Genomic DNA, 26,475 nt, shown 5'->3' with positions numbered 1-26,475 from the left:
TGGCGTAGGTCCGAAGATTTAAGCCATGCCCAGCGCCTGGCGTTTATTCCCACTGCTGACATTCTGGATGCAGTCTCAAAGATGTCATACGCTGCCTGACCTCGTGCTTTCCAGCATCAAGCCCTTTTTGGACGATCGCAGAGAGTCCCTCTTGAAACTCTTCCAGCAGGGTCTCGGAGAAGTCCTGGACTTGTTTCCAGAGATTCCTCGAGTATTGAGTCATGTATAGCTGGTAGGCTGCTATACGTGCCATATGCATAGATCCCTGAAACACTCTTCGGCCGAAGGCATCCAAGGACTTTTGCTCTTTACCCAGAGGGGCAGAACAATGAGGCCGGGATATCTTGGCCTTCTTCTGGGCGGACTCAACCACTACAGAGAGGTGGGGTAGCTGGCTTATCTGAAAACCTGGAGCTGACTGAACCAGGTACGTGGCATCAGTTTTCTTGTTTATTGGTGGAACTGTACCAGGGTATTCCCAGGTACGGTGTAACAACTCAGGAGCACTTCGTGGACTGGAACTGCCATCGCTTCCTTGGGGGCATCGACGAACTGAAGTACCTCCAGCATTTTATGCCTGGCATCCTCCTCCATTTGCAGTTTAAAATGGATGGTTTCAGACATCTCTTTTATGAAGTTGGCAAATGTGAGGTCTTCAGGAGGGGAGCGGCAGCTCTCTTCTGGGGGTGAAGGTTCTATAGAAACATAGAAATGACGGCAGAAGAAGACCAATAGGCCCATCCAGTCTGTCCAGCAAGCTTTCACACTTATTTTCTCATACTTATCTGTTACTCCGACCACTGAGTTCAGGGCCCTTATTGGTAACTTTTTGATTCTAATTTCCTTCCACTCCCACCATTGATGCAGAGAGCAGTGTTGGAGCTGCATCAAAGTGAAGTACAAGGCTTAAATGTCTGAGGTTAGTAACTGTCGTTCTGATAGAAGCTCCTCAGAGTCTTGAGAGTCAGAGGAATCATCACCCCAGGGATCATATGGTGGATCTCCTCCACCCAGCAGGCCTTCAGATGGAGGCAGAGATCCAAATTCAGCAGGATCTGGAGGTGGCACCGATGGGAAGGATGGAGCCACCGAAACAGGAGGAGGCGGCACCAATGGTATCGGTGTTTTTGATGGTCGTCGGGGTGGAAGTAGACCCGATGGTCCTGGAATCGGCTCCGGCATCGGTGAAAGCTCTGTCCGAAGATAAGGGAATCGGTGCCGGTGGAGGAATTGATGGCTTCGGAGGCGCCGCTGGTCCGGAAGGAACGGGCACTGATGGAAGTGCACTGATAAGGGTATCCAATCACTCGAGGATTGGAGCCAGCATGGTAGGCACCGGATCAGGCATTAGCATGGGAGTTGGCGCCGGTGGCGTTTGGAATCCACAAAGTGCCTCTTGGACCATCCGGTCCAATTCCTCCCGGAAGGCTGGTGTTGGTTAACACAGCGACCAGGGTTGGAGGCTCAGTAGGCGTTGCCGGAGGGTCCACATGAATCTGTGGAGTCTCAGCTCCCGGCACCATTGCAGGTGGGGAACGCCTCGGTGCCCCGGGTCCAGAGGAGGATGGGGGCTCCTCTCCCCAGGACTTCTTGGTCGGTGGCTCAGTCGATGTCTATGTTGAAGGTTTGTCGGTGCCGGCATCAGAAGAAAGCTCACGTTGGTGTTGATGACGGTGCTCTTCTCAATGCTCGGTCCGGTCCTTCTACAGCACCAAGGACGAAGATGTCGATGCCTTTGAGCGCAAAGATGCCGGTGACGGCCGGTCACCGGTGTCTCGATGGTGTTGAGACGTCGATGGTGACAGAGTCAATGAAGAAGAGGCCTTTCTACTTGGTGTACTCTTGGCCAGAGTAGACAGAGACTCGCGCTTAGATTTGAATAGGCGTTCCATCTTTTTGGAGTCATTTGGGCACAGCTAGTGCACCATTGGACATCGTGGGAAGGCCCCAAGCATAAGGCGCAGACGTCATGAGGGTCCGTTATGGACATAGTCCTCGGATACTTGGGGCACTTCCAAAAACCGGTCACCACTTTTCAAAAAATAAGGGGGAGCAGGTGGTCATCGGGCACCGATGAAAGCACCGCTGGGAAACGACCGCAAAGAACGAGGTAAAAACTTACCGGCATCAGTGGAGGTCAGCGGTTGAGGGGGGACTCTGGGACGGGGAAAAAAGTTTTGAAATTCTAAGATAAGTTCCATGAGGAAAAAGTTGTGAGAAATTCTCAGAGCTCTTGAGAACAGCGGGGCAACTGCTGCGTGGAAAAAAAGAGACTGAAGGGGGACCCCTGCTGGATGCAGGGTTAGTGGCATGCTGGGCATGCTCAGTGTGCCAGTCAAAGTTCTTGAAACTTTGACAAAAGTGTTCCGTGATAGGGCACCATCCCGATGATGTCACCCATATGTGAGGACTACCATCTTGCTTATCCTGGGAGATCAAGGGATTCAGTGGCATAGTTAAATCAAAGTTTATTACGATAATTTAAGGACTGCCTCACAGCATGACCAGACTTTCCCGGAAAATTCTGAATAGCAGCATTATCTGGATGTCATCCAGTTAAGTTTGGCCTGCCCTGAAACATCCTGCTTTATCCGGGTAGGTTTTATCCCATTAAAACTTTACCCAGCTAAATCGAAGCCAGTCAGCGCAGAGGGATTTTCAAATCCTGCTCTTTGTCCAGGTAAATCCTTAATCTAGCTTGACAAATCCCCTCAATCTGGACCTCTTGGTTCTTGTATCTTCCATGGTTGATTTATTTCCTTACCTTTAATGTTATCTGCCATGTTGGAAGTAAGCGGTGCTGGGATCCTAGTTAGTGCATCTCCGTCTCCCATAGTGTAGGCGTTTAGTGGATCAACTTTTTTTGTCTCACCAAGAAGAGATTGGGGCTCAGCTTGGCCATCTGCCTGGAGCACCAGCTGCCTTCGCTGGTAGTGGACTGGATCCCTTGGTACCAGAAAAGCACTCGGATCAAAACTTTCCCGAGGAAATTTAACGATCTTCTGAGATTTGATCCAGCGACCATTTACAAACTGAAAGCGCTTCAAGTGAATTATCTGAAAACCAAACAAACAAAAAAAAATCAACCCCCAAATATGCCATCAGTACATGTATATATTGCAGTACCAATTCACCAGTAACTGGTGTTTCAGAAAAGATACTATTGCAAGAGTCAGACAAGCAGCTCAGCTCAATCAGATAAACTTATCTATAAAGGGAAAAAAGCATGCCTAATAGAGAGAGCAATTCTCAAACCCCACAGGTCACTTGTCAGCCTGCTAGTTCATTTTCAGAGGGAAACTGCTCGTGACGTTTCCTTTGAAAAATGCCAGCCAGTGTGCATGCTGCAGGTACAAAGCCCACACTGATGTTGCATCTGCACTGAAGTTGTTGCAGAGCAGTGATTTCAAAATGAACTCACCACATGCACAGGCCTATCTACTCCTTTTTTTACCCAGATGAAAGGGGGGCAATTTTCAAATCATATGTTTACGTGGGCAAACATAGGTTCATCCATGTAAAGAATACTGCCCCCATATTGTATGTACACATTTACACACACACATATATCATTAATGCAGTGTGCACCGAGGTGTCACAGGCTCTTTTGTCTCCATCTGCTTGGTGGCAGGCATAACCTACTCGAATCAACTGGTCTGACTGGATGAAAAAGAAAATACTATTTTTGATTGGTGCAGAGTGTGCACTGAGGTGTCAAGGGCTCTTTTGCAAAACTGCAGTGCCTCTGGTGACTTCACTTTTATTATTCCATTGTACCCAGCATCAAGAGATTTGCAAGAAACACATCAAAACAAATCAATCTATAATCACCCCATACATAACTGGATTTCATGTCTACTGACTTTTTCCTGATTTTATTTTTACTTGTATGTACATTGTTACAATAAAGGAGAAGATTTCTGACTAGTTGTCTGGCATGCAAGAAACTCCTAGAGCAGTGGTTCTCAACCTTTTTTCGGCCGGGACACACCTGACAGATGGTTCTCACATGCGTGACACACTGAACATGTGACCATCACGGGACAAAATGTAAATATACATTCTGCATCCTCAGGAACCACGTCGACCCCCAAAAATGGGTGCAGAGCAGAACTAGGGCATTACCCGTACGGCTCACCATACAAAAAAAAGATATTCTGGATCTGATGACATCTCAGTAAAAGCAAAGCAAACTCTCTTTACTGGCAAGCACAATACCCCTCCTTATGAAAAGACAGTAATTAACCAGGCCCTAAACACTAATACACCTCCTATTGGGAAAACAGAGCAAGCCAAGCTGCTATAGATACCCACTTAGAAATAATTGTAAAACTATACTAATAAATGTTACAAAACAGCTGATGAACGGAATAACATCCAACAATTAAAAACTCATAAAAATTATTAAAAATTGTCTAAATATCAAAATATTTCAAAACAGCAGACACATAACACCCAATAATTAAAATGGCAATCAATCAAGAAAAATAAACTTAAAAAGCTGCCTTTACTTACCCTCTCCAGCAACTCTCCTACTCCTTTCCCTTGCAGACCAATAGCACTCACCAGAAGCAGCAGTGGCTGCTGAAGCTCTGTCCTCACAGTCCTCTTCCTTAGGGCCCACAACCAGACTCTGTCTCACACAGACCAGTAACTTCCATAACTAGTATCTCTTCCTCACACACACCAGTCACCTCCCTGACCAGTCTCTGTCTCTCACACACACACACCAGTCACCTCCCTGACCAGTCTCTCTCAATCACACACATGCTGTCACTTACATACAAGCACACACATACTCTGTCACTTACAACCACACACACTGCCACTTATGCACCCATTGTACCACACACACAAGCTCTCACTCATGCACCCAAGCACCCATTCTACCACATACACACTGCCACTCATGCAACCAGGCATGCATTCTAACACACACATACACAAAGCTGCCACTCACGCACCCAGGCATGCATTCCAACACACACACACACACACACACACACACAAAGCTGCCACTCACCACTCAGGCACCCATTCTACCACAGGCACACAAGCTCTCACTCATGCAATCAGGCACCCATTCTAACACACACACAAAGCTGCCACTCACGCACCCAGGCATGCATTCCAACACACACATACATAAAGCTGCCACTCACGCACCCAGGCATGCATTCTAACACACACACACAAAGCTCCTACTCACGCACCCAGGCACCCATTCTACCACAGGCACACAAGCTCTCACTCATGCACCCAGGCACCCATTCTAACACACACACACACACACACACACACACACAAGCTCTTACTCATGCACCCAGGGACCCATTCTACCACACACAATCACACAAGCTCTCACTCATGCACCCATTCTACAACAGGCACACAAGCTGTCACTCATGCACCCATTCTACCACAGGCACACAAGCTCTCACTCATGCACCCAGGCACCCATTCTAACACACACACACACACACAAGCTCTTACTGATGCACCCAGGCACCCATTCTACCACACACACACACAAGCTCTCACTCATGCACCCAGGCACCCATTCTACCACACACACGCACACAAGCTCTCACTCATGCACCCAGGCACCCATTCTACCACACACACGCACACAAGCTCTCACTCATGCTCCCAGGCACCCATTCTACCACACACACACACACACACACGCACACAAGCTCTCACTCATGCACCCATTCTACCACACACATGCACACACACAAGCTCTCACTCATGCTCCCAGGCACCCATTCTACCACACACACGCACGCACACAAGCTCTCACTCATGCACCCATTCTACCACACACATGCACGCACACAAGCTCTCACTCATGCACCCAGGCACCCATTCTACCACACACATGCACACAAGCTCTCACTCATGCACCCAGGCACCCATTCTACCACACACACACGCACACAAGCTCTCACTCATGCACCCAGGCACCCATTCTACCACACACGCACACAAGCTCTCACTCATGCACCCAGGCACCCATTCTACCACAAGCACACAAGCTCACATGGAGCCTCTTCTCATTGTTTGGCCTCCACTTCTCAGCCACCTCTGGCCTGACCTCCTGCGGTACGCAACGTCTCTCCAGCCGCCTCCCGCAGTGTGCAGGGTCTCTCCTCTCTTCAACCGCCGGCAGCGGCGCACAGTGTCTCTTCGTTCTTCGGCCCCGCCGCCAGCAACGTGCAGGTCTCTGCGCTCTTCAGCCACCGGCAGCGGCGCGCAGCATCTCTTTGTTCTTCGGCCCCGCCGCTGGTGACGCACAGATCTCTCTGCTCTTCAGCTGCCGGCGGCGCGCAGCGTCTCTTCGTTCTTCAGCCCCGCCGCTGGTGACGCGCAAGTCTCTCTGCTCTTCAGCTGCCGGCGGCGCGCAGCGTCTCTTCGTTCTTTGGCCCCGCTGACGTCGGCGCGCAGGTCTTTTCGTTCTTCGGCCCCGCTGCCGTCGGCGCGCAGGTCTTTTCGTTCTTCGGCCCCGCTGGCGTTGGCGCGCAGCGTCTCTTCGTTCTTCGGCCCCGCTGACGTCGGCGCGCAGGTCTTTTCGTTCTTCGGCCCCGCTGGCGTTGGCGCGCAGCGTCTCTTCATTCTTCGGCCCCGCCCCTAGGGAGAAGGGAAGCACAAGCGGGGCAGTGGAACACCGGGAGCCGCGACACACCTGCCGGAGCTTGGCGACACACTGGTGTGTCGCGACACATCGGTTGAGAACCACTGTCCTAGAGAATAGAGACCCCTATCAGCTTCATAACAGAATGCAATTAGGAAGAGTTATTCAACCAGTAAATCAATTCTTGTTACAATATTATTTTCCCCAAACAAGATGAGCAGAAGAGCGATATACCAAAATGGGCGGCAACCTCCAAAGATCTAGTTTCTTGGTGGCTAAGCAGTGAGTCTTGCACTTGGAGCAATAATACATCTCATCTTCTCCCAGCTCTTCCTCGCTGGTAAACGCCCGGAGGCAGCTGTCCAGGTTAATGGGCTCTGCCTGAGCCCGTCGACTTTGCTCTACGCTTTCGTGCTCTTCAACAATCTAGGGGGAAAATTGCCAGACTGGTGTGGTTAATGTTCTGGCTAAGAATTGCTAACAAAAGCTATACTGTATCTACAAGATGCTGACAGATTCAGGGTGCCTATTCATGGCATCCAAATTCTATACCAAACCACAGTAGCTGAATTTAACCTCAAGACTTGGAATTGATTCAACAAACTTCCTAGCAAACTGAGGACTGTATAAACAAAGGTTTGTGTCAATCGGATATCTACATGGACAGGACTGAACCTTTTCACTTGTTGGCTACTGTAACTAACAAGCCACTAATGGCAGAGACATGGGAAGTGTCATATAGACCATGCGACTAGCTACTCAAAATACCTGCTATGCTATGACCTCATAACTGCATGAGTATTTTTACTTGTATATCAAAAGGTATACAAATTTCCAGCAAATTCAATTTTTACTAGAATAACAACTTATCTCTATTGCTTTGAGAGTACAAGTTAATTTACAAAAGTCTTTGTGCAAGTATCTTGTAATTATTTGCACAAAAGTTGAATATGAATATTTTCCCCCTGTGGACCACATACTTTTTTGTGCACACAAAGTTTATCTGGACAAAAAGGGGCACCAATGGAGGCAGGGCTAAACTTTAGCCAGTGAGTGCATATATTGAGAACTCTTCTGCTAAAAGTTTGCTGACAAGTCTGGTTGGGAAAATACAGGCCTAATTTTAACCAGATAAAGTTACATACAGTGGCTTGCAAAAGTATTCAACCCCTTAAACAGTCAGCAGATTTGTGTGGATTACAAATGACACTTGCACAGATTGTTCCAGACAGTATGTTTATCACAAACTAGTATACTCTTAGGGGGCAATTTTCAAAGGAGTTGTGAGTGTACATGTAACATACTATCATAGCAATTTTCAAAAGCACTTGAGTAAAGTGCACGTAAATCCTATGGACCATTCAACAGCATATGTTGTAGCAATTTTCAAAAGCCCATTTCCTTGAGTAAATGCTTTTTAAAATCAGGCCCTTAAAATAAAATTTCAAAGTCGCAATTCATTATTTCTCTGCATTTTTTGTAAAATAAAATTATAAACTGAAAAATGCTGCTTGCATAAGTATTTAACCCCTTCAGACAAGTTCTTGGTAGAACCACCTTTTGCTGCAAAAACAGCTTTAAATCTGTTGGGGTAAGTTTCTACCAGCTTTGCACACTGTTTGAGGGTGATTTTTGCCCATTCTTACCGACAGATTTGCTCCAGGTTAGAACATAAGAACATGCCATACCTGATCAGACCAAAGGTCAATCAAGCCCAGTATCCTGTTTCCAACAGTGGCCCAACCAGGTCACAAATACCTGGCAGGACCCCAAGGGGTAGATAGATACCATGCTGCTTGTCCCAGAGATTCAGAGATTTTGCAACTCCACCTTAATAATGATTTATGGATTTTTCTTCCAGGAATTTGTCCAAATTGTTTTTAAACGCTGCTAAACTAATAACTTTCACCACATCCTCTGGCAACGAATTCCAGAGCTTAATTATGTGTTGAGTAAAAAAATATTTTCTCTTATTAGTTTTAAATGTATTACCTAGTAATTTCATTGTGTGTCTACTATATCTTTTCTGAGATGCGGTGACCAGAACTGCACACAGTTCTCAAGATGAGGTTACACCATGGAGAGATACTGAGGCATTATGATATTTTTTGTTTTGTTCTCCATTCCTTTCCTAATAATCCCTAGCATTCTATTTATTTTCTTGGCTGCTGCTGCATACTGAGCAGAAGATTTCAACTTATTATCAGCGGTGATACCTAGATCCTTTTCCTGAGTGGTGAATTCTAATGTGGAACCTTGCATTGTGTAGCTATAATTTGGGTTACTCTTCCCTAAGTGCATCACTTTGCACTTGTCCACATTCAATTTCATTTTCCATTTGCATGCCCAATCTCCCAGTTTTGCAATGTCCTCTTGCAATTTCTCACAAACATAGAAACATACTTAGAAACATAGAAATGATGGCAGAAAAGAACCATCGGACCATCCAATCTGCCCAGCAAGCTTATGGTAGTTTCTGCACTTATCAGTTTCGCAGACCGTCAAGGTCAGGGCCCTTGTTGGTTTCTGTTTGAGTCCAAATTCCCCGTTAATTCCTGCTGTTGAAGCAGAGATCAATGTTGGAGTTGAATCAAGTGTTTCATGCTTATTGGTTAAGGGTAGTAATAGCTATATCAGCAAGCTACCCCTATGCTTATTTGCTTTCCCTGATTACAAAATTCAGTGTCCTTGTTGTTTGCTGTCTGAATCTACTTCCCCTTTTCCCCCTGCTGTTGAAGCAGAGAGAACTGATGGAGTAGCATCAACAGTATGAAGGCTTATTGGTTAAGGGTAGTAACCGACACACCAGAAAGTTACCCCCATGCACTCATTTCTTTATTTCCATCCTCTAGTTTTTAGAGATCCACAGGAACCTGAGATCAGCAAACAAAGCACTGCTAACTATTCCCTCAGTTAAGACGGCCAGACTAACTCAAGTAAGGGATAGGGCTCTATCCCTAGCAGGACCCCCAATATGGAATAATATGCCTTTCGAAATCAGATTGCAAGGAAACATCAAAACCTTCAGAAAAAGTCTAAAAACATGGCTATTTAAGCAAGCATACAACAAAGAGAAATGAGGGGAGAAAACAGGGAAGTGTTGGTTATGGTCAGCTAAACCCCCACACTCACACCTGTTCATCTTAATGCATGTGTTTCTAGTTTTTGTATATTCTAAATCTTTCTTTTCATTATTAAGTAGTAATTTATCTTACAAGTAGACAGAGAAAACTGGACACGACTTATAACACCCACCATGTAATAGTTATGATGAAACTGTTACAGTATTTTGATGGCACCTGTGTAATTGTTAGAATTCTAGACACTATTTACAACATATAGTTATGTGCCCTATTGTGAACCGTTGTGATGGCAACTGCTTAACGACGGTATAGAAAAGATTTTAAATAAATAAAATAAATAAATAAAATAAAATAAATCCCATGCCTCTTTGAATTCTTTCACTGTTTTTGTCTTCACCACTTCCGAGGGCATTCCAGGCATCCTCTTGTGATTTAACAACTTTGAATAATTTTGTATCATTGACAAATTTGATTACCTCACTTGTTCCTATTTCCAAATCATTTATAAATATATTAAAAAATAGATCCCTGGAGCACGCCACTATTCACCTTTCTCCATTGGGAACATTTACCATTTAGCCCTGTTCTCTGTATTTTATCTTTTAACCAGTTCCCAATCCACAATAGGACACTGCCCCCTACCCCATGACTTTTTAATTTCCTAAGTCGTCTCTCATGAGGGACTGTCAAATGCTTTCTGGAAATCCAGGTACACTATATCACTGGCTCACTTTTATCCACATGTTTATTTACTCCCTCAAAATGTAGCAAATCCATGTTGACTTTGTTCCATTAAACTATGCCTATCTATATATTCAGCAATTTTGTTCTTTACGATAGTTTCTACCATTTTGCCTGGCATAGACATCAGACTGTAGTTTCCTGGATCATCCCTTGATTCCATTTTAAAAATTGGCATTACACTGGCAACCCTCCAGACCTCAGATACCATAGATGATGTTATTGATATTTTACAAATTTCCAGTAGCAGGTCTGCAATTTAATTTCTCAGTTTTCTGGGTTGTATCCCATCTGATTCAGGTGATTTGCTAACTCTTTAGTTTGTCAATTTGCACTAGTACATCTTCCAGGTTCACTGAAATTTGTTTCAGTTCCTGTGAACATTCACCTTTGAATACTATTTCTGGCATGAGTATCTCTCTTACATCTTTCTCAGTGAATACCAAAAAAAAAAAAGAATTCATTTAGTCTCTCTGCTATGGCTTTGTCATCCCTAAGTGTCCCTTTTACCCCTTGATCATCTAATAATCCAACTGACTCCCTCACAGGTTTTTTACCTCGAATGTACCAGAAAAGTTTTTATTATGAGTTTCTGCTTCCATGGCAAGCTTATTTTCAAATTCTTTCTTTGCCTTCCTTATCAATGCTTTGCATCTGACTTGCCAGTGCTTATGCTGTTTCCTGTCTTCTTCATTCAGATCCCTTTTCCATTTCTTATTCACGTTTTTGGATGACGCTTACGGACTACAACTTTTAAATAGGGCCACAAATTCTCGATTACATTGAGATATGGACTTGACTTGGCTAGTGAAGAAAGGAACATTAGTTCTTACCTGTTAATTTTCGTTCCTGTGGTACCACGGATCAGTCCAGACCGTGGGTTGAGCCTCCTGTCCAGCAGATGGAGACAGACCAAAACTGAAAGGATATCCTATATCAGGACAGAGCCTACCCTGCAGCCCTTCAGTATAACCATTGTCAAAGCAGAAAAAAACACCAAGAACAGGATCAAGCAAGTAACTATAAAACTCAACTGAGCAACTCAACAACTTTTTAAGGAACTCTGTAGAAAGGAACGCTCTTGCTCTTGCTTTTGGTCACCAAAACCAAAGCTTCCGGTGTAAGCTTCCGGTGTTCTGAAGAGAATAATACAATACTGACTTCTGAAAATCTGCAATAAAAGAAGCTTCTAGTGGACGACATGAAAGAATAAACAGGGAAGGGCGTCTGGACTTATCCGTGGTACTACAGGAATGAAAATTAACAGGTAAGAACTAATTTTCCTTTCCCTGTACGTACCCGGATCAGTCCAGACCGTGGGATGTATCAAAGCTTCCCTAAACAGGGTGGGACAGAGACAGTCCCGCTCGAAGCACTTGCCTACCAAAAGAACCAAAGACTGGTGCTTGCACATCCAGGCGGTGGTGTCGAGCAAAAGTAGGCATGGACGTCCAGATAGCAGCCCATGCAGATTTCTTGCGGAGAAACCAATTGATTCTCCGCCCAGGAAGTAGCTTGAGAACACAGCGAATGAGCCTTTAGGCCCTCAGGAACCACCCGACCTTGACAAAGATAGGCCGAGGAAATTGCCTCCTTTAACCAACGAGCAATGGTAGCCTTAGAGGCCAGTTTGCCCCGATTCGGACCACTCCAGAGGACAAAGAGATGATCCGATACCCGAAAGTCGTTGGTAATCTGGAGGTACCGGAGTAAAATGCGTTTAACATCAAGTTGGCGAAGGTCGCCCCCAGCGGTACCCACAACCTCCTCTGGAGAGAACGCTGGGAGCTCCACCGACTGGTTGACATGGAAGATGGAAACGACCTTCAGCAAGAAAGGCGGCACCGTTTTGAGAGAGACTCCAGAATCGGAAAACCGCAAAAAGGGTTCCCGACAGGACAATGTTTGGATCTCCGAAATTCGCAGAGTGGAACAGATAGAGACGAGAAAAACCGCCTTGAGCGTGAGATCTTTCACTGTAGCCCAACGGAGGGGTTCAAACGGAGCAGTACAGAAAGCCCGAAGGACTAGATTAAGACTCCACGACGGACAAGTGGAGCGAATGGGCGGCCTCAAGTGCTTGACGCCCTTCAAGAACCAAATCACATTCGGGTGAGCCGCCAAGGGGTGACTGTCGACTCTATCGAGAAGGATTCTGAGAGCGGACACTTGTACGTGCAAAGAACCGAAGGAGAGGACCTTGGAAAGACCCTTCTGGAGGAAAGAAAGTACCAATGAAATTGGAGTGGAGCGCACTGGAACACCTGATTCCACACAGACGGTCTCAAAAACTTTCCAAATGCGTACCTAAGCCAGCGAAGTGGACTGCTTGCGAGCCCGCATAAGAGTGGAGATAACTTCCTCCTTATAGCCCTTATGCCTCAGACATCTCCGTTCAAAAGCCAGGCCACTAGACAAAAGCGATCAGCCTGGTCAAAAAATACGGGCCCCTGCCGAAGTAGGCGAGGAAGATGGCCAAGCCGAAGAGGCCCGTCTGTTGCCAGGTTGACGAGGTCAACAAACCACGGTCTGCGAGGCCATTCGGGTGCTACCAGAACCACTGGCCCTTGGTGGAGTTCTATTCTTTGGAGAACTTTTTCCACCAGAGGCCACGGAGGGAACACGTAGAGAAGGACGTCTGCGGGCCAGGGGAGAGCTAGAGCATCCATGCCCTCCGAACAGTGTTCCCTCCAGCGGCTGAAGAACCTGTTGGCCTTGGCATTGCGCAAGGTCGCCATGAGGTCCAGGCGAGGGAGACCCCACCTGTCGACAATCAGATTCATGACTTCGTCCGAGAGTTCCCACTCTCCCGGATCGAGAGACTGGTGACTGAGGAAATTGGCCTGTATATTCTCCTTGACCGCTATATGGGAGGCCGCCAGGCAATCCAGATGACGCTCCGCCCAGGCAAAGAGACGGCTGGCTTCTAGAGCCACCAGGTGACTGCGAGTGCCCCCCTGGCGGTTGATATAAGCAACCGTGGTGGAGTTGTCGGATAGGACCCTCACCGCCTTGCTGCGGATTAAGGGTAGAAACTCCTGAAGCGCCAGATACACCGCCCGGGCCTCCAGTCGACTGATGTACCCCCGAGCCTGAACCGGAGACCAAATCCCCTGTGTGGTCTGGGACTGGCAGACTGTTCCCCAGCCGGAGAGACTGGCATCCGTGGTCACTACCATCCACTGTGGAGTCTGAAGAGGCATTCCCTGGAGAAGATGAGGAAGCGAAAGCCACCACTGCAAGGCGGCGATGGTAGAGACCGAAAGCGGGAGAACTGTGTGAACCTGCTCCGACACCAGCTGCCAACGGGATAGCAAAGCTCTCTGTAGCGGACACATATGCGCAAAAGCCCAGGAGACTAGGTCTATGGTGGAGGCCATTGAGCCCAGAACTTGGAGGTAGTCCCATGCTGTTGGGAGACGGAGCGAGAGAAGGTTCTGCACCTGATCGATCAATTTGAGAGCTCGCGCGTGAGGCAGGGACACTTTGCCGATCCGAGTATTGAAGCGGGCCCCCAAAAATTCAACACTTGGGAAGGCTGGAGATTGCTTTTGGGAAAATTTACTATTCACCCCAGGGAAGAGAGGAGAGCTAGAACCCGATCTACTGCCTGTGGGCAGTGACTCTCTGACTTGGCCCACACGAGCCAGTCGTCCAGATAGGGGTGGACTAGGAATCCTTCTTGGCGGAGGGCAGCCGCCATCACCACCATGACCTTGGTGAAGGTGCATGGTGTGGTGACGAGGCTGAAGGGCAACGCCCGAAACTGAAAATTCCGGTTGAGGATGTGGAAGCGAAGATACTTCTGATAATCGTGGCAAATCAGAATGTGGAAGTAGGCCTCTGTCAGATTGAAAGAGGCGAGGAACTCGCCGGGATGAACCGCCGCGATGACCGCTCTCAAGGTCTCCATGCGAAAATGTGGGATCTTGAGGGCCCGGTTGACCCTCTTAAGGTCCAAGATCGGACGAAAAGCACTGCCCTTCTTGGGTACCAAGAAGTAAATAGAATACTGGCCGGCAACGAATTCCTGCTGTGGAACTGGGACAATGGCGCCCAGACTCTGGAGCCTGGAAAATGTTTGGTCCACCACCTCCTGCTTGAGACGGCTGCAAGGAGAGACAACGAAGAGGTCCGGCAGGTCTCGAGCAAATTCTAAAGCGTAACAGTCTCGGACATTCTCGAGAACCCACTGGTCTGACGTGATTTTGACCCATCCTTGAAGAACAGGGAGAGACGACCACCCAGATAGGGGACCGAGGAATGGGTTGACCGAATTTCATTCTGAAGCGGGCTTGGAGGTGGCACGCTGAGAGGCCCCCTCGCAGAAGGGCCTGCGCCCATGAAAAGGCTGGGACCAAGATTGAGACCGGGAAGAATAACCTCTAGAGGAGCCACTGTGCCCACGAGGCATATATCTCCGTTGACCCCGGAATCGAGGACGGGAGGGTGTAAACGACCTAGATTGTTTCGGACGGTTCTCAGGCAGCTTATGAACCTTGTTTTCCCCCAAGGAGATAATAAGCTGCTCAAGGTCCTTTCCAAAAAGCAACTTGCCCTTGAAAGGCAACGTGCCCAAGCGGGCCTTAGATGACGGGTCCACTGACCAATTGCGCAACCAGAGGAGCCTTCTGGTGGATACCGCCGAGACCATTGCTTTCGCCTGGACGCGGAGGAGGTTGTACAGCGCCATCTGCCCCATACGCGATGATGCCTTCCAACTGTTCAGCCTGCTCCGCCTCTGCAGACGAGAGGTCCTGGGTGCCAAACAGTTGTTGAACCCACCTAAGACCTGCCCGCTGCATGAGACTGCTGCAGATCGTCACCCGGACCCCCAAAGCCAGAACCTTGAAGATGCGTTTTAAATGGGCTTCGAGCTTACGATCTTGCACGTCCTTTAGGGCCGTGGCCCCCAATACTGGAATAGTAGTGTGTTTGATGACCGCAGAGACAGAAGAATCTACTGTAGGAATTCACAGCATGTCCAAGCAATCCTCAGGGAGGGGGTAGAGCTTGTCCAAAGCCCTCCCGACACGTAATCCCGCTTCGGGAGCTTACCATTCCCGGAGGAGCAACAATTTGTGCATAGGATGGAAGGGAAAGGCACTCGCCGGAGCCCTGAGTCCCGCGTCCATATCTTTGGGCAGCGAAGCCGTCAGCGTATCTGCAGGGGCCCCCTCAATTCTCAGCTCCTGGAGGACAAAGGGAATGAGGGGTTCCAATTCCTCCTTCTGAAACATGCGGAGGACCCGGGGGTCATCCCCCTCCAGGCGGGGAGCGCCCCTGCCAAATCTGTGGTGGGATCCAGATCCGGAGCAACCAGAGGCGCCGGAGGGTCAGGGATGGGAGGTACCCTCGGCACCACCTGCACCCTAACGGGCCCCTGTGGCTCCGGGGTTGGGAGAACGGGCGGCGGAGTCGGTCGTGGGATTTTCACTGGAAGGGGACCTGGGGAAGGGTCCTCTTCCTCTTGCAAGCTGGCCAAATAAGATTTGTGCAGGAGGAGCACAAATTCCGAAGAAAAACGGGGCCTAGCCTTGCCGGAGGGAGGGAGCGGGGGAGGGGGGTCAGGGACCTCATCCCGAGGCAGCACGGGGCTTAAATCGGGGGGGGGGGGGTGGCAACGCTGCCAAGGGACCCTCCTCACCTGGCAGGCATGCTGAACAGAGCCCCTCGCGCGCAGGCACAACAAGGGCTCTCCACAAGCAGTGCAGGAGCTAGGACGCGGCATCCCCACTGAAGAGGAGCCGCGATCTGCAAAACACAAACAGCTGAGAAAAAAAAAAGCTTTTCTGCTGCCAGTAGGAGCAGAGGCATAAGACTGAACCCTGCACGCTCCTCTGGGTCTGGCTGCCGGCTTGTGGATATAAGGTAGCTAAAACTTTCCCCCTTTTTGTAATTCTGTTTTATTTTATTTTATATTCTTTTTTTTTTTTTTTTTTTAAACTGAGAGGAAGTGAAAACTTCCCAGGACTGAGAGGGAAAAAAGAGGAGCACTGAGCCCTCAAGGCAGCCAGAGGAGGGGGGGATGAGTGACTGGACCACCAGTTTCAACCCCCCCACACCGAGGAAGCAAACTCGGACCTAGGCTATGCCATGCACAAGGGCCAAGCCCCCCTAAGTCCGGCAAGAGCCAGGAGATGGAAGCGTCTCCTGTGAAAAAGGAAATAGACAGAGTCCGACACAACAAAATTAAAAGATATATATTTTTTTTTTCTTGAGATTGAAACAATACTAGAAATTAGTTACTATTTGCTTGATCCGAAAGGGAAAGAAAACAACTGGAAAACAAGGACTGACTAGCCAAGATCAGGAGACCGCAGGGTAAGCTGATCCATCTGCTGGAGACAGACAAATACTGAAGGGCTGCAGGGTAGGCTCTGTCCTGATATAGGATATCCTTTCAGTTTTTCTCTGTCTCCATCTGCTGGACAGGAGGCTCAACCCATGGCCTGGACTGATCCGGGTACGTACAGGGAACATTCACCTTTTTGTTGTTCAATCACTCCTGTGTTGCTTTGGCCTCGTGCTTGGGCTCATTGTCCTACTGAAAGGTAAACGTTCTCTCAAGGTTTAGTGTTTTAGCAGACTAAAGCAGGTTGTCTTGCAGTTAACTCCTTGTATGTTGAACCATCCTCTGTACTTCAATTTTAACAAGATGCCCAGACCCCGCTGAGGAAAAGAATCCCCACAGCATGATGCTGCCACCCCCTTACTTTACTGTTGGGATGGTGTAAAATTACATCCCAAAAAACTCCATTTTTGTCTCATCATACCACAAAACCTTATTCCACATTTTAGCTGGGTCACTTTGATACTTTCTGGCAAACTCCAGATGTGCTTGGATAGGTTTTTCTTCGGTAATGGCTTCTTTCTAGCCATCCTCCTATGCAGGCAGTTGTATGCAGAGCTCTTGGATATGGCTGACTGGTGCACCTCCACTCCAGCCTCAGCCACTGAACTCTGTAGCTCCTTCAAAGTGATTATTGGCTTCTCTGTGGCTTCCCTTAAGTCTCCTTCTTGCTCTGATGCTGAGTTTTGAGGGATGGCCTTGTCCAGGCAGTGTCGGGGTGGTATGATGCAGCTTCCATTTCTCACAATTGATAAAACAGTGCTCACTGGGATATCCAAGTACTTGGATATTATTTTGTAATCTTTTCCTATCTTCTGCAAGTCTAAAACTTTATCTTTAATGTCCTTAGAATGCTGCTTTGGCTTCATTTTCACAGCTTTCCTTCAGATTTACAGTCTGACCAATGGTACTTGAATTAGGGGGTCTTTCATCCAGAAAAGCTGACCTTTTTTTTAATGATTCTCAGGTAGAGGCCAATTGTAAACCAATTGTTAGGGCAATATCTTTCATCTGTGTAAACTTGGAGCTTTCCCCAGCATAGGAGTTGAATACTTATGCAAGCAGCATTTTTCAGTTTTAATTTCATTTTACAAAAAATGCAGAAAAATAATGAATTGTGACTTTGAAAATTTACTTTAAGAGCATACTGGTCTGCAATAAACACACTGTCTGGAACATCTGTGTAAGTGTCATTTGTAATCCACACAAATCTGCTGACTTTTTAAGGGGTTGAACACTTTTGCAAGCCACTGTATATAATTTATCTAAGTATATCCACTGAATATCCCAAACAAGTTACACCCATTACTTTCACCGCATAAATCTGCCACTCGCTGCATCATTGAATATTGACCTCCAGGCGTATTACACTGCTTGTACATGGAAAGAGGACCAGGAACAAAAGCTACTAATTTAAGTCAGGAAAATGTTTCAGTTCAAGCTTTCTATGCAATATAAAGGGTGTTTACAGTCCTCATGGGTAGCTTGTAGATCTATGGGTACAAATACGCCAAAGTTTTAAAGGAAAACGCCACATGGGTTTTCCCTTTGAAAATTTGATGACCGGCCAGGGGATTTTAAAAAAGGAATCCCTGTGTCCTAACCCCACCACCTTTCCTCATATAGGGGATGAAAGAAGGGCAATATTCAGGAGACATTCTTCCCACAAGTTAATATCTATTTACCCCCAACAGCCAATGGTCTAGTGCGTACTTTCATGCATTTCCAGGTTCTGACCCTATTCTCCCTTGGCCACAGGAAAATGCTGGAATGTTGTGGCTTCTATAAAGAAGGCAATATGGAAAAAAACAAGGTGAATCCCAATGGCTCTCTCAAGGTAGCTGGATGGGAAAGAGTTTCGGCACAGCAAAGGAATATAAGCTGCCCTCTCTCTTCATCCTCTCTGCAAAAGTGTGCACTATACATTCAACATCTACTAAACGAAATCAAAGGGCAATGGGGATCAGTTACCCGCTCTTGCGATGTCTGATAGCGGAGATGCAAGGCTGTTGGATCCCAATCCACAGCAATACAGGCATTTCCAATTAAAGCTCCATCTTCTGTGCAATCAATTTTACAGCCTCTGCAAAATCTGAGCCAAGAGAAGATTGAAAAGTGCTGAAAGTCAAACTTCAGGAAGATTTTTCTCTCTTTCGCCAATAATTTTACGGTTTACTTAAGTATGAATTTGTGAATTCAAAAAACCATTCATTTTTGCAGTAAAGGTTGCATTTCTAATTTTCCTGCTATTCACATGTATACTTGTAATCTTTAAACTTGTGCAAAAACAGAAGACAAAATGTGTTCCCTGTATACATTCTAGAAAAGGCCTTTTACCTGTACCATGGGCACCAAGCACAGGAATTTCCATCCTTCTGGACCACTCTTAAGGTGAATGGATACTGATACCCCATGCTGTCATCACTAAAAGAGAGAGCAGGGATACAAATCCATCAATGTACACAGCACCGCACACGATCATTCACATGGTTTAATAAAAAACAGTTGACAGATCCTCCCTGAAGTTAGGTCTTGTCAGCAGTTTAATTCCTCCAATTTACTTCTTTAGAGACAAGATATAGTGATAAGCAGCCCTACAACACAAAAGGTTCATGTGGAGACAGCAATAACATCTGGCAATATCAGATTTTACAGGAACATTTCACAGAAAAGAACCCGACATTCAGAGAGCGCTCAATGCCTGATTTTAAGGTGCCTTAAACTGGCTGAATATAGGCAGCCAAATAAGGTGCCTAAACTCAGTTGAGGTACTGACTCATCTAAATTTCAGTGACGACTGCTGGAAATCAGCACCAAGCTCCTAATTTCATTCCCCCATCCTGACTCTGCCTTTGGCCCTGTCCATTTTTAATGCGGAGGCTCGTAATTTAAGGCACTCAGAGACTACCAACTTTTAAATTCAATATTAGGCTCCAAGACAATTACTCTGAAAGCCACATGAGCATCAGGCAGTCATCCCTTTAAACCTGATTTGTGCACTGAGCAGCCTTATCTATGCTGCACAGTACATTGCTGAAATCCAGTTAGATAAAATGGGCGGCACAATGCCAATCAACACGTGCCTACAGAAGCATAGTAGCATCTATTTGCTATAAGTGGACCTGACAGAGACCCAGTCACACAGACGTTTCACACATATGTACTGGTGATATCCTAAGAAAATGGAACAATCTTGTGTCCTCTGAAAGGCAGCGGCTTCCTAGCAGCTGGGCATTAGAAAAGTTTGGGTCATGAAAATCTTAAATGAACCTCTTTCTATCTCCTTTCATTGTACTATGAACCAGGAATTACATTGAAACTTCATAAGGTTGGAGGTCTTTAGTACAGTTTCAGGATTCCGGGTTAACTGGGACAAATCCGAGATTCTTAACATAAATATCCCACCCAGGGTGGTCAGTCGATTACAAGGGTTGTTTCAATTCAAGTGGGCAAAAACGCAGATTAAATACTTAGGGATTCAGCTAAGTGCCACTCCGGATTTACTCACCATAAATTACATACCTTTATGGAACAAAATAGCCAAGGACATGGAAGAATGGAGCCACTACCATATCTCATGGCTGGGTAGAATGGCTGTTTTTAAATTGACTATTTTGCCAAAACTTTTATATCTGTTCCAAACGCTTCCAATCCTGGTTCCAGCCCAGCTCTTAAAGCAGTGGCAAAAGTGGTGTATGACTTTCATCTGGGCAGGACGGAGGCCCAGGGTGGCCAAAAGGATACTTACTCAATCCAAACTAAGAGGGGACTTTGTGTCCCAGATCTCACTCGATACTTTAGAGCCGCCCAGTTTAAAAAGTTGGTGGACTTGCACCTGTCCAGACAATCTAAACAATGGGTGATTATCACTCAAGAACTCCTGGGAAATGTGCCACTTAGCAGTCTCATCTGGCAACGGCAACCCAGGAAAACTTGGATAGTGGAGCAGAGTCTAGTGCTTCCCCCCTCCACCCTCATGTTATTACAATTCTGGCATCAACATGGAACTTCTTTGGTGGGCAGGAGGGAATATCAAGCTAGCACCAGCTTATATACTAATAAAGCATTCCGCCCTGGCTTTGAGAGTCCGGCTTTCATAGTTTGGAGGCGGCGGGGAATTCGGCACTGGGGGCATGTTTGGGGCCAAACTACAAGGCGCCCGTTTGCAGATCTTCGACGGGCTTACTCGTTGCCAGACTCTGCCTTGTACCCCTATTTACAGTTAAATCATTTTGCTCATGCCCACATGGGTGCCTTGCATCTCAACTTAGGGAAGTCCAAATTTGAAAAGTTTTGTGAGAAGGCCAATGATTGTACTAAAGTTTTATCTATGATATACCAATTACTGTCTTTACAGGACGTGCCTACATACACATTTCAGAAGACATGGGAGAGAGATCTCCAGGTAGACTGGGCTCCCCGGGATTGGAAGTCTATTTTCCAAAATATAGGCAGAGGATATATTGCGGCTTCTCTTGTTGAGAACTCATATAAAGTGCTCTATCGTTGGTATGTGTGTCCTTCCCAATTGCATAACTTCTCACCTCACTACCCAGACACATGCTGGTGGTCCTGTATGGAGGTGGGCACCTATTTCCATATGTGGTGGGACTGTCCCAAGCTGCAGACGGTCTGGCAGGACGTATTTCATTGGATGAGTGATCTACTCCCTGGGTTATCCTCACTCTCACCTGTGCAGGCATTATTAGGCACAAAAATCCCAGGGCTCTCGGAGGATCATTACCGTTTAGCCCATTACATATTAACTGCTAGCCGTTGCGAAATTGCGCGACTGTGGAAGTCTCCCAGTGTACCCACAAAAGCAGCTATACAACAAAAGGTGCAGAAAATTTTTTTATTATCAAAAATTACAGCTTACAAGCATAAGAGAGTTCCTCGCTTTGAACTGATATGGCAACCATATCAATTGTGGCTATCTTCTAAGACCACTTGCACACAGGATCGGCCGACACCCCATACTTCTAGTTAGGCCATATTTGTAGGGCAGCCGGACCCATCCATATCAGCTCCTATGTATCTTATACCTTTTACCTCGAGCAGTATTTACAATTTCTCTTGATATGCAGTGTCTAGGTGAGGCAAAGGGGGGGGGGGGGGGGTATTGTACTCACAAAGTTTTGGTACATCTGATGGGATGTAAACCTTCTTTTCGAATTATGTTACACCACTTATTATACCGATGTCTTACTGGCTCTGAAGAGTGAATTTGTACAATGCCAATGTGATCGGTTCTGTTTAATTACTTTCTGAATGTGCCTTGTATGGTTTACATGTTGTACTGTTTGGCTTAATAAAAATCTTTAATTACAAAAAAAAAAAAAACCTTCATAAGGTTACAAAATAAACATTAATTCACATCCTTGTAACGTTATATACATCTTCGTGGCTGGTCAATGGCCAAAGGGATACAGGCTCATTAAATGCATCTCAGGCTCAGTTTTCATAAAGTCTTTCCTGAACAAACCCAGATCAGTGCAGACCAGTGGGTTGTGCATTCCTACCAGCAGATGGAGTCAGAGAACATAGAACTTTGGGCACTGCTACTTAATGAGAGTGCCACCTGCAGCCTCTCAGTATTTCTCTGACTCCAGCAGGAAAAAAAAAAAAGTTAGGGAAAGTTTTTTTTTCCTAGGATATGCTAGTTTGTAGTTAGTTGTGTAGCATCCTGAGGTGTAAGACACCTTCGTGGGCCATCCCTCAGTTGAAGCCGGGTGTCCGGGGGGTTGGATATCCCTGCCTGTGTCTCGCCCGCATCGCTGCCAGTGTCTCCGGCTCCGGAGTGGCCGCATCACCCGTGGTTCGCGGACATGGTGCAATTAGCCTTGGAAGGTCCTGTACAGCTGGCACATTTTCTGCGTCTACTTCGTCAGGGGCCCATATTTTCGGATCGGGAGGATCACTTCTCTCGCACAGCCTGGCTTTTGAGAGGCGGCGATTGAGATTGAGGGGATATTCCGAGCAGGTCATTTCCACTCTTCTTCAGGCACTTCGGCCTTCTACTTCTATGGCCTATGCTAGCGTCTGGAAGTTATTTGAGGCATGGTCTGCCAGCGCTCCTTGGATCCTTTGTCAACGGAGATTCCTCAGGTGTTGGACTTCCGGCAACAGGATTGGCCAAAGGTTTAGCTTTCAACTCTTAGGGTTCAGGTGGCTGCCTTAGGTGCCTTAAGGGGCAGAGTTCACGGTCTGTTGCTGGCAAGTGCATCCAGACTTTTCGCGTTTCCTCAAAGGAGGAAAGTATTTACATTCTCCCGTACGCCCGTTATGTCCAGACTGGAGTTTGAACCTGGTGCTTCGAGTGTTTTTGTGGAGCCCCCTTTGAGCCTTTACGGAGGGCTCCCATTAAGGATTTGACCTTGAAGACCATTTTCCTCTTAGCCATTTGTTCTGCTCGACGCATTTCAGAGTTACAGGATTTGTCATGTCGAGATCTTTTTCTTAGGATATACGATGATAGAGTTTTGCTGCGCACGCTTCCTTCCTTCGTGCCCAAGGTGGTCTCTGCTTTTCATGTGAATTAGGCGGTGGATCTGCCAGGATTTCCAAACTGGTCCAGGGATTCTACTCAGGTGAGGGAACTTCATCTTTTGGATGTGTGTCACGTTCTTTTGCGCTATTTGGAGGTTACTAATGACTTCCGGCGTTCGGGCCATCTGTTTGTCTTGTTTTGGGGGTCCCTAAGAAGGGTAACAAGGCTTCGAAGGAGACGATTTCGCACCGGATTAAGGAGGCTATCGCTGCGGCTTATGTTGCCCGTGGGCATCAGGTGCCCATGGGTCTGAGAGCTCATTCCATTAGAGCCCAGGCTACCTCCTGGGTTGAGTGTCAGCTTCTGTCGCCTCAGGAGATCTGCAGAGAGACTGTTTGGCCCTTCCTGCACACTTTCACCAAGCACTATCATTTGGATGTGAGGGCGCAAGATGAATCGTCCTTTGGGGAGGGTGTACTGCGAGCGGGTCTTTCGGGTTCCTGCCCAGTGTAGAGTAGCTTGGGTACATCCCACTGGTATGGACTGATCTGAATATGTTCAGGAAAGGAAAATTGGTTCTTACCTGCTAATTTCGTTCCTGTAATACCACAGATCAGTCCAGAGACCCGTCCCCCTTTTCAGATTCTGAAAGACTACCTTGAGAGGTGATATTTCCTGAAGAAACAATTTGGTCTTTTTGCAAATGCTCCAGAAGGGGCAACTTCCGAAGTGGTCTAGTGGTTTTTTTGTTTTATCTGTTCCAGGTGAGAGGTTGGCGGTTAAGTTTTTGGGTTCCAACCCCCTTTGCCTTTTAAGTAAAGTTTAGTTGTTTAGGCTTGGGTACAGGTCAATACTGAGGGGCTGCAGGTGGCACTCTCGTTATGTAGCAGTGCTCAAAGCTCTATGTTCTCTGACTCCATCTGCTGGTAGGAATGCACAACCCACTGGTCTGGACTGACCTGTGGTATTACAGGAACAAAAATTAGCAGGTAAGAACCAATTTTCCTTTCAGCTGAACCCAAGCAAATGCCCTGCTCCATGTGTATAAACATTAGCTATGAAGGACAATGATTAATAACAACAGGTAGCTAAAAATAGTGAGGCTGCTATTTAATGCTATTTAGCCAGATAAGAACATAAGATATGCCATACTGGGTCAGACCAAAGGTCTATCAAGCTCAGCATCCTGTTTCCAACAGTGACCAATCCAAGTCACAAGTACCTGGCATGTACCCAAACATTAAATGAAAAGATCCTAAACTATTAATCCTTATTAATTAATAACAGTTTATGGACTTCTCCTCTACAAACTTATCCAAACTTTTTTTTAAACCCGATTACACTAACTGCTGTAACCACGTCCTCTGGCAATGAATTCCAGAGTTTAACTATGCGCTGAGTGAAAAAGAATTTTTCTTTGATTTGTTTTAAATGTGCTACTTGCTAACTTCATGGAGTGACCCCAGTCCTTCTATTATCTGAGAGAATAAATAACCGATTTACATTAACCTGTTCAAGTCCTTTCATGATTTTGTAGACCTCTATCATATCCCCTTCCTCAGTCATCTCTTCTCCAAACTGAACAGCCCTAACCTTCCTTAGACTTTCCTCATAGGGCAGCCATTCCATGTCCCTTATTTTGGTCACCCTTCTTTGTACTTTCTCCAGGCAACTATATGTTTTTTGAGATGTGGCGACCAGAATTGCACACAGTATTCAAGGATAAATAGGGACTTATCCAGCTAAGTGGCAATCACTGAATATCCAGCTATGAGCAATGGCTGTCACTTAGCTGGATAAGGATTTATCTGGCTAAGTAAATAGCCAGAAATCTCGAGGGTGGGCAATGGGTGGATCGGGGAAGGGCTACTTATCTGGTAACCTTAACCAAATAAGTTAGACCTGCTCAATAGCAGGTCTCAACTTAGCCAGATATAACTTAGCTGGTTTTCTAGAACTTATCTGGGTATTTTCAGTGGCATAGCTGTGCCACTGAACATCCCTTCTAAGTTAGCCATAAAAGTTATAACCAGCTAATTTAGATAGTTGGATATTTTTGAATAATGGGCCCAGCTTTATCCCTGTATATGGTCAGGGATATTGATCTTATAACCAATCAAAAATACCTTTAGCTTATACACATTGCAGGCTGGACTACAAATAGTGCCTAACACTCCTAACGTGCAGAATTTTTGCGCACACAGAAGAGTTTCACTATATAAATAATAATTAAACAGATTAGCCAATGGGCACAAGATGAGATTGTGTACTCACCAGTCTTGTGCATGATTACTAGCTTCCTGAGGAGGAAGAGGGCTGGCAAGTCGAGACACCTGAATCCACACAGCATCATATAGGTCTTTTTTCCGGGTGCGTACTGTGCATGGGACAATCAAGGGCATTCCAAAAAGGCTGGGTCGATTTTTCTGAGATGACAGGAAGTAAAGTTCTGTCCTCATCTAACGCAAAAAAAAAAGATATGAAAGGGAACATGAAGCCAGTGGTTTTCTCAGTCATGGCCCTCAGCAGTTCTACTTGTTTACTTCAGGTTGTCATTGCGCTCTCTCTCTGCTAGAGATCGGAGCTGCTCCTTGCAATTTCTAAGTCTTTCTGAAAAATGGAGCTTATAACAAAAAGGAAGGATGAGCTAAGGACAAAGAATTTGGAATGTCTGAGTCTAAATCTCTTCTGTACCAGCAAATCTATGAGACTCTAACCCAGTTCTCTCTTTTGAAAGCTAGGTGTCTGACAGTTTGGTTTTGAAGTACTATCAGGTTAAAGAATGTTATAATTTTTGTTTACTTAAATCTTAAATGACTATTTATTCTACAAAGAAAATCACTTGATGAATTCTTAATTCTCTGAGAAAGCAAGAGACATACACTCCTGTAAACAAGTCTTCACAGGTTTTTCATTGAGGTTTAATGCTTGGGAATGCGATCCTTCTAAGTAAAAGCCTCTGTTGTAGCCCCTATGGGCAACTTGCAGTATCTGACTTCTGCAGCATCAAATAGTAGCATGTCTGGTGCTGCTGGGGAGATTGATAGCGAAAAAATCCAAGAGATCTTGCAGCAGACAAACAGGCATGGCCCTCTATGCTTCTTCATGCTTGAGGAATGCTGAACAATGCTAAGAAACAGGAAAACCTAGAGTATACAGTTCACAAGGGAAATTA

The 26,475-nt window shown here is 46.3% G+C and overlaps 1 protein-coding gene across 5 annotated transcripts in view; it reads right to left on the bottom strand.

Annotated features, from left to right (window-relative positions):
- USP32 (ubiquitin specific peptidase 32) overlaps positions 1-26,475 on the bottom strand; it is a 430,766-nt gene that overhangs the window by 29,642 nt on the left and 374,649 nt on the right. For 4 of the 5 annotated variants that reach the window (XM_029611622.1, XM_029611620.1, XM_029611621.1 and 1 more), the window contains 5 exons: positions 25,575-25,759; positions 19,148-19,234; positions 18,782-18,902; positions 6,869-7,060; positions 2,765-3,056 (listed from right to left, as the gene is read on the bottom strand). In XM_029611622.1, the coding sequence (XP_029467482.1) occupies positions 2,765-3,056; positions 6,869-7,060; positions 18,782-18,902; positions 19,148-19,234; positions 25,575-25,759 (877 nt within the window). The remainder of the gene's footprint in view (positions 1-2,764; positions 3,057-6,868; positions 7,061-18,781; positions 18,903-19,147; positions 19,235-25,574; positions 25,760-26,475) is intronic. The other variant, XM_029611623.1, reaches the window with a different exon arrangement.

The sequence above is a fragment of the Rhinatrema bivittatum genome, chromosome 8, assembly GCF_901001135.1.
Source record: "Rhinatrema bivittatum chromosome 8, aRhiBiv1.1, whole genome shotgun sequence".
Classification (NCBI taxonomy): domain Eukaryota; kingdom Metazoa; phylum Chordata; class Amphibia; order Gymnophiona; family Rhinatrematidae; genus Rhinatrema; species Rhinatrema bivittatum.
The sequence above is the reverse complement of the archived record's forward strand: the minus strand, read 5'-3'. Positions and strand labels throughout refer to the sequence as shown.